At 38.1% G+C, this 8,969-nt stretch overlaps 1 protein-coding gene and 1 long non-coding RNA gene across 2 annotated transcripts; both read right to left on the bottom strand.

The window, feature by feature from the left end:
- Positions 1-3,483: 3,483 nt before the first annotated feature.
- Positions 3,484-5,874, bottom strand: LOC135463220 (uncharacterized). Its single transcript, XM_064740530.1, has 3 exons — positions 5,836-5,874; positions 4,448-4,839; positions 3,484-3,898 (listed from the first exon to the last, which is right to left on the bottom strand). The coding sequence occupies exons 2-3, from the start codon at positions 4,837-4,839 to the stop codon at positions 3,880-3,882; spliced, it is 411 nt and encodes a 136-aa protein (XP_064596600.1). The 5' UTR covers positions 5,836-5,874; the 3' UTR covers positions 3,484-3,879.
- A 1,841-nt stretch (positions 5,875-7,715) lies between these two features.
- On the bottom strand, positions 7,716-8,793 carry LOC135462714 (uncharacterized). Its single transcript, XR_010443484.1, has 3 exons — positions 8,766-8,793; positions 8,328-8,442; positions 7,716-7,874 (listed from the first exon to the last, which is right to left on the bottom strand). It is a non-coding gene; the product is annotated as an uncharacterized LOC135462714 (long non-coding RNA).
- Between the last annotated feature and the right edge of the window lie 176 nt (positions 8,794-8,969).

The raw sequence follows: 8,969 nt of genomic DNA, 5'->3' as shown, positions 1-8,969 counted from the left end.
TGATGGACTTTCATTAAAAATCCAATAAAAAATGCACAGATACGACGATCCATCGTAACAAATCCCAGGTCTACAATATGAAAAACCCTGTGATGAACTAATGATGGACTGTCATTAAAAATCCAATAAGAAATGCACAGATACGACGACCTACTGTAACAAGGCCCAAGACTACAATATGAAAAACGCTGTGATGACCTACTGATGGACGTTCATTAAAAATCCAAAAAAAAAATGCAAACACGAGGATCTGTTGTAAGAAGTCAACATGCTAAAGTATGTGAGTAGTACTCTCCTTGAAATATATACAATTTATACACCTACGTTCTATTAAATAAAAAAAAAACAAGACAAAAAAAACAACACCAGCAACACACAAACTGTGCCATGGATTAACCATTTACAGGCCCTCAGTGGGAATATACTTGGGTTAAATTATAAAGCCGGGATACTGAATGGGTTCCTGTTATATTCCAGGATTCAGCCAATTACAGACTACTGGATGTCACATTATCACTTAATATTTATTATCATTATTACATATAATTAAAAATAGTACATATAGTAAAATCAGGTTGTATCATTGTTTTCACCGCTTATTTGCTAGCGCCATATTTTATTATTCGAGAAACAAACAGATGAATCCTTAGCCACCACAATCAAAAGTATCACTAAACTGTCTCCTATTCTAACCAAAAGTAACAAAGGGCTAAGGTTTTTTTTTTTAAGATGCGTGCAGGTTTTAAAAGGGTGAGAAGCATCTTTCTCATTAATTTCGCTACTTATCTTGATTTTAATTCCATATACTCTTGTGATTAATATTAATTCAAAATTAGGAAATTTTTGAACGTAATATTATTATGGAGATGCATTTTTATACGTTTTTGTCTAGCGGTATTAGAGAAAAAAAAATAGGAAATTTTTCATCACAAGAATGCCTGTTGTATTGCTATTCACATCATATTTCCCTTTTATAGATTCTTGAAATGATTTTAAGCCAACATAAACTACGAATGACAATACTTTGTGTAATTTTTATCTTTTAATTCTACAATACTATACCATTCCTGTATTTTCCTATATAACCCACTGCATCCTATTCTTATATTGTTCTGCAAAAACAGAAAAACAACAAAGCACCTTGCCGATCGGAACTCCGTTCTATATTCTACCATATTTTTGACGGTAGTTTAATAGGCCATTAGTACAACGGCAGTGTGGTTACATTTCTCAGTTGTCTCAAAAAAAGTTAGGACTGTATTTTATTTTGGTCCAACCATCCTGACTGCATTCTTTATCAAAGGTCTCTATACGTATGACAGCCATTAATAACAGGCTACAAGATAAACAAAAATGTATATATTTTAAAATTAAAAGCGATCTAATTTTTCATCTATTGCATGCTTGTCTAAGGTCTCCACCATAAATACATCTGGGAACACAGCCAATTATAAGAGTGTATGTGAATAATGATCAATAGATAGATAATACATGCTTTATTTTGAGCAAGATGAGTATAATAGAAAGTATCACTCATTTGTTTTTATAAATATCGACAGCTGTTATCCTAACCTCACACCAACAAAATGATATGTATACATCTAAACACAACCTTTTAGATGTGTGTGTATATACACAGACCTGCAGCAAATTCGAATCTCACAGCAAACTCAATATCTTTAAGATAACGGTATAAGTCACACTTCATTTCAATATATTTTAAATGATCTCTCTATATACATTAATCTTTGTTAATACTCAAAAATTTATAATCACTATTTAAATAGTTAAAAAAATAAATACAAAAGTCGGCTTAATAGTTATCGCTGAAATCACAATGGGTTAAGAAAACTTTTTGTTCAAATAGCTATTTTACCATGTAATCAAAATATTCCGGGACATCAAAAAGGGCTGTTTGACGCCCCTTGCTTTCTTTTGGGGGCTGAGCTTAGTAATCTGGTTTCCACAAAGGGAACATTTCATCGCAGCATAGAGATAAGCAAAAGCCAAGCAACAGATTTCCCAGTGAATGAGGGTGAGAAGCATGATAAATTTCGATACTTATCTTGATTTTAATTCTATATACTCTTGTGATTAATTTTAATTCAAAATTAGGACATTTTTGAACGTATTATTATTATGGAGATGCATTTTTATACGTTTTTGTCTAGCGGTATTAGAGTAAAAAAATAGTATACTTCACACTGAAGAGATATGTTATATGTATATAAATCAATGGGATATAACAGTTAAACTGCAACTCCAATACCACAGGCATTTTGATACGTTCTGGCACACAAATAAAAGCTCCAAATAGCTTGAGGTGCTTAAAACACTACGTAAATTATAATTTATTTGTAAATTAATTGTATTGCCAAAATTGTACAAACCAAGGACACAATATATTTAGAAGCTTTATACAATGCCTTACTCTTGGATACCCTTATATACATTGTTGAATTAAGTACTTCTGCTCAAAAACACCACTTGCACAATAATTCCTGTTTTTAGTATAATTCTATGTCCACAGACACCACTGCATACACAGTAAACGGCACTGTCGCGTTTAGTTCGCAGTAAGAATGCAGTATGTAATAACTATTGGAAGTTGGACTTTTTCATTAGTATGTAATAACTATTGAAAGTTGGACTTTTTCATTAGTATGCAATAACTATTACATAACACGTACCGTCAGCGCATATTTGATGATTATTATCACAGGCTGTGTTTTCGTGTCAAACTGCGCTGTAGCACACCATTCTCGTTATATAACCTAAATTGTGGTATATAACTCAAATCCCCAGCTAAATCTATGGTATATTTTCCTGTATACATACGTGTATATATGTTGCTAATAATGAGCGGCTTGGCTAAGGATAATGGATTATAATAGGCGATTTTGGACGGGTCGCACTGGAGGGACTGGGAGAGACACAACAACCAACCACAACGACAAATTATGCTTCACGTACTGGTAAAAAAGGTCATTGGAAATCGATAGAAACAATGGATGAATGATTATTGATTAAGGTCACATCGACGATATAACAGACAACTGCTTTATTTTTATTTTCTAATTGTTTTTCTTACCAAAACAAATAGTCAAATATAAAAAAAACCCAATGTATGAATATTATAGTCAGATTTATGCATTGCTATATTGACGGTATCAAGAGAGTTAGATGGATGTTTTCGAAATTAGAAAATGAACATTTGATGTTAGCTATTATGCATGCCTTATTATGCACAAAATGAATGCGGTTCTGAAGAATTATATTACGTCAGGCACCATTGTCGTTGGGCTATTGGAAGTGTGTAATCTCCCAATGGGTAAATGAACACTCGGGTAATTAAGGAAAATCTCTGGACGGTTAGCACTGGAGGGAATGGCTCATGCCAGGTTTCCCATAACAAAATTGTAATCGGATGTCTTCTAGCATATGAGTTAATATGGAACCCTATAGGGTTATGGACTTCATTATGCCCAATACAATGAAAAGTGAACACTTGGGGTAACATAATACTAGTAATATGTGAAAATTAATGATCTAAAGTGTTCAACACGATGTGTTCAACGGCGATGGATTTGCGCAAAAATGAAATAAACCAGTGGCAGTGTTAAACACGGAAAAAACTGGAATGTTACAATAAAAAACAAATACTCGAATGGCAATAGCACCTGATAAAAATGACCGAAACTAATGACTTCCTCTTTCAATTAGCTCACAAGAAGAACTTAACGATGCACCCTAACCCTATTATATTGTGGCAATTCTTTTATCCGTTTCCTTTACATCTCTTCATCACCAAATTCGGTTTTAGCGAGAACTGCCCATTCTGGTACAGCTGACATCAGCAATGAGATCCAGGGCCATTTTCTAGCGTGAGCTAAAATTTCTGAAAATGCAAAAACAAGTATTTTATCAGGCTTAATCAGTATTTAATCAGAATAAAAGAATTTAAACAAGTGTAAGGGACGATGTATTATTTTTGAGAAGATTATAAAACATATTCTTAAAATAGTCAAATTCATAGTTTGTGAAGCGGTATATGCTGCAAACGGTGCCAAAAAAATTAGTAGGTAAGAGAGGCAAGAACAAAATCACCAATATACGGTCACAAACCGCTACGGCATGCGCAAGTCAAACATCCACCCCACGATCAATAATATAGATATCACCATCTCAAACAACCAGAGACACAAGAGGAAGCGCACACTGATCACATTGGAGAGAGGCTTCGTAGTCATTGTGCTGTGCTCGCAAGCTAACTGCTTGGCCATGGAGGTATCCGTAATGGTCTAATTAACCTACACGGACGGTCGTGTGTTTCGCCCGGGCTCTACCCGGTCTCCTCCCACCATAATGTTGGTCGCCGTTGCATAAGTGGAATATTCTCGAGTACGGCGTAAAATACCAATCAAATAAATAAATAAAATTAACTTACAACTCTTGGAAAGCTTTCCGGCTTGGAGAAAGTGAATGGTACGGTTCCCTGAGGACGAGGAATTCAGAAGTATGCTCTCTGACGACGTTCACATCGACCATAGGCTTGGATGACGATGACGTCAGTGGCCGTGGAACTCTTGGCTGATACCTGGGCAGGTTTGGAATTGGTCGAGAAGCAGGACTACTTAGCTCCCAGTCCTGTAGTGCGATGCGTATGGGAGACATTGGGGTTTGGGACACTGGCGATGCAGCACTGGGGATGTCTTGGAGGTCGTTAGAGCGTCTGAGATCGCGTGGCGTGTAGTTCTCTTCGGGGTTTTGGCACCGACTCTTCTTTGGTGTCAGGTGTCCGGGTTTGGGTGCATTTTCATTGTTCTGCTCCATCACCATCTAAAATAAAGAGAGGATATTCTTCTGATTAGGTCGATCTTGCAAGGTGGTAATGGATTCCACTTGACATTGCCTAACTGCTAGAAATAAACCATATCCCTGCAATATATGAAATGTCTTGAGGTAGACTAAAGTAAATAAGTACACATTATGAGGAGTAAATTCATTTCCCTGGTAAGAAAAGTTGTATTTCAAATCTCAGTTCATGCTGGCTTCCTCTCAAGCCGTGCGTGGGAAGGTCTTCCAGCAACATGCAGATGGTCGTGGGTTTCCCCAGAGCTCTGCCCGGTCTCCTCCCACAATAATACTGGCCGCCGTCGTATAAGTGAAATATTCTCGAGTAGGGCGTAAAACACCAATGAAACAAATAAATGATATAAAATCTCTGCCACCCATAGATGTGTTTATGCAGCCCTTTCAGTTGGAAAATGTATACAGGCTCGGATAGATTATCATTTTATCCAAGCGTCATACAAGAATATCAAAAACATGTATTCACACTATTTCTTGCATGTTCCAACGTTTGATGCTTTTCTCTAAACAAAACTCTCCGTCGAATATTTTTATGTCCGCCATAATGGGATTGGTGGTAATATGTGATATTACGTCTTATAAGAGTATATAAGGAATATTTGTAGTGATCTCCATTTCAAAAGATACATGATATGCGCATGTCCATAATAGAGGAAATAAGAGATCACTGTAACAATTATAGCCATGTTCAGATTACGGGGGATTGGACCAAGCTGGTCCAATCACGCTGGTCCAATTACGCTGGCCCAATGGCGTCGGTCCAATCACGTCGGTCCAATCGCGCTGGTCCAATCACGTTGGTCCACGTACTATGTTCAAGTTTATTTCCTGTTTCTGGACAATTTCGTTAACTAAGCAAAGGGGTAGTTCACAAGCACAACCGCTACTACTTTATGTTGGAGAATGATATGTTTTATATCGTTGAAGCCGACCTTTGTATGTGCATTAGATACTAAAACCTACCTTGTTTTGGGATGGTTCTGAAAAGTCCACGCCTTCTACAAACTCTGAAACCAACAAAACTAAAAAACTTAAAAACTTTTTTTAATCAAAATTATCATCAAAGAAATCCTTCGCTTTAAAACTGTTTTCCATAAGAACAATACATGCTAAAATAAGCCCAAAACTTCTTAATGGTTGTAAAATCCCGCAAAAAGTATGTCATCTTGAGGTGAACTTAAGATATATAGGATACCACAAATTGTATGCTATGCTTCTTTAATGTTTTTCATTGATTTGTTTCATTTATTTCATTGGTGTTTTACGCCGAACTCAAGAATATTTCACTTATAAGACGGCATTATGGTGAGAGGAAACCGGGCAGAGTCCGGGGCAAACACACGACCTTTCGCAGGTTGCTGGCAGACCTTCCCACTTATGGCTGGAGAGGAAGCCAGCATGAGCTGGACTTGAACTCACGGCGACCGCATTGATGAGAGGTTCTTGGGTCATTACGCTTCGCCAGCACGCTAAACCACTGAGCCAGGAGGCCCCATTAGTGTTTTTGTCCCAGCTTCTAGTACATCTACAGACATTTCTAGATTTATTAAAAATAGTAAGACAGAATGGCAAGTTTTCTTTAGGTTTGCAACTAATTCCCCAAATAATTGAAAGAAGTACCATACCGAGTTCCTCCAAGCAGTTCTGGAAATCCGAGTTCTCAATGGTGACATTCAGTCGAATTTCTTCAGCACTGAAGGCCAACAAAACACCATCTGTGACTAGACCTTGCTGCAAGAGATCAAGTAGTTCTCCGGTTTGGTACCATCTCCACAGTTCTAATAAAGCACTCTTTGATGGACAGTTTATTCTAAACACAATACTTCCGGGGTAAATCTGTTCGATCGTTCTACCATGACTACACAGTTGTTTCAAAGTCCTCAGAATACACAGTGCATCCGTGATATTAATATTCGTTTGCTGAACCTCGTTTTCGAACCGTTCAAAGGCTTCCGGTGTGTCGTCATGGCGACGGATGTTTGTGTAGGCTTCACGTGTCATTTGAAGAATCTGATCCTCCACTTCGGCGCAGAAGCAAGACGGACTTCCTCTTGGCTGTTCCAGACTGGTCATATCCTCTGCTAGTTGACGTTTATGTTGCGTAACTTCTTCACATTCGACCCGAATATCGATGTTACCTGTTAAAGAAGATGTAAGATAAAAAAAATTGATTATATAAAGAAGAAAGTGTCAATCAAATAGAATTTTAGTTTTTAAGTTGTGTGACAAAGTGGAAGCAATTGTTGCTTTAAAAATACAACGTTCGAAAACAATGCGCTTGAATACAATTTCATCTCAGTAGGTGCGAACGTAAGACAATCGATGCTCCTAATATTAATGCAAAAGGAATACCCCAGCATTAGAAATAAAAAAATATCTGAAAGAGAAACCTAAATTATTTGTAGAACCCCTTTTACTTTTAATGTTTAAACACAATAACAACGTGCCTCTGAGATCCGGATCTACGGGGGAAAAATATTTCTTTAAACTTATGTTTTAGGTAATGTTTTCAAGAATCTCATAATGACATTATGTCTACACTTTGTACATCTATGGAGGGCTGGTCATTTAAAAGCCTGTAGCCTCACCTCTTCGCCTCTTTCTGCATGCGTCTCTACCCTGCACTAACCCCTTCTTAGGTGATGGCGGCACCGGCAAGCTGTGACTGCGTTGAAAGCAGGGAGAGCGCAAAAGATCAACAGATCTCGCAAGTAAAGTGTCCTCAATTTCTCCCACCGAGTGTCCTCTTTGCCGCAGGATTCGGATGCGCTCGTCTTCAATAGCCTGCATGTCCTGTTCGGACGCAACGTGGTTGTTTGTGCCCGAATACTGCCTTTGATCGTACTTCGTAGGCGTGCTACATGTGCGCCCTAAATCCGGAAATGTCTGATTACTTCCCCTTGCGTTTTGGCGCAGGCGCGCTGAATCTTCCGGGGTGAGAATGTTCTTTTTGACCAGATAGTTGAGAATGGTGCACGTCAGGGCGTCGTCAACATCAGACTCTGCATGAAAAAGAAAAATGATTCACATATGATATATGTCTCTAATATGTAAACGCTGGAATTGCCCTAGGCGTTTTTTTTTTTTTGACATATTGACGGTTCTTTTCCATTTCGCTACAGACCATCTCTTCTTTGCAGCCAGTTCCACCAACCTACAGGTTAGTCTTAACTCGGTCATTCAAAGAAATCCCATAGCACGTCTTCTCTGAATGGTCTCATCATGTGCTTCGCCCTGGCATTCCACTGATCGAAACATGCTACACATGTCGAAGCTAAACTAAACTATGAAAGACTACATACACTCCATATTTTTTATGTCCACAAACTCACCTTGCCTCTCCTTATGTCAGTGGAAATTTGAGCACGACTTGACACGAAGTATCGAATTATTTAGGTAATTTCAGAACTTTGACGCAGACATTTTCATCTGTTTTATCTTAGTTTATCAAATACCTGATCGAGAAGATAACCCGGGTGTTGAGCAAAAGAGACGCCTTCTTGCTTCCCCTGGACTCGAATTTGTGTTGAGCAAAGTTGTCTCCCTTGGTTCGATTGACGACTGCTGTGGCTGAAACAAAAAAAGAAAACAATAGCTGCACTTACAGGAGTTTCAATTGGAGAGACTGCAAAAGAATATGAATACTAGCTATTTCCTTAGATTTTTTTCACAAACGATAGATATTCAGGGAATATGAATGGTCGAGTGCACATCAAAAGAATATAAAAGAAACTTGCTTTGTTTACACCACTGACCTAATCCTGCGTGTCACAGGATATCCCGATAAAGGAAAGGGCATATCTCAGCTGAGAATGTAGTTTATGCCAAACATAATGATGGGTCTGGTTTTGACTGAACAACCTTCGTCGCGTGGGATCATAGCATATACTTACATTCTGTGATATTGGAAATCGCCAAGGATTCTCTTTGGGTGGCAGTGTGCTTCGTGGGAATTTGGATTTCTGGTTATCCCGGTGTCCAGGGAAATTCCAGGGAGGAATAACTGACGATTCGTGAGCCGAAGTATAACTTCGGGAGTCTTCGTTGCCCGATGATCTGTTGTGGCGAGTAAAAGGTGATGATTCGTGGTGAGAAAA

This window comes from Liolophura sinensis, chromosome 2, assembly GCF_032854445.1.
Source record: "Liolophura sinensis isolate JHLJ2023 chromosome 2, CUHK_Ljap_v2, whole genome shotgun sequence".
NCBI classification, from domain to species: Eukaryota; Metazoa; Mollusca; class Polyplacophora; order Chitonida; family Chitonidae; genus Liolophura; species Liolophura sinensis.
Note: the sequence above shows the minus strand (reverse complement) of the source record. Positions and strands in the feature narration are given on the sequence as shown.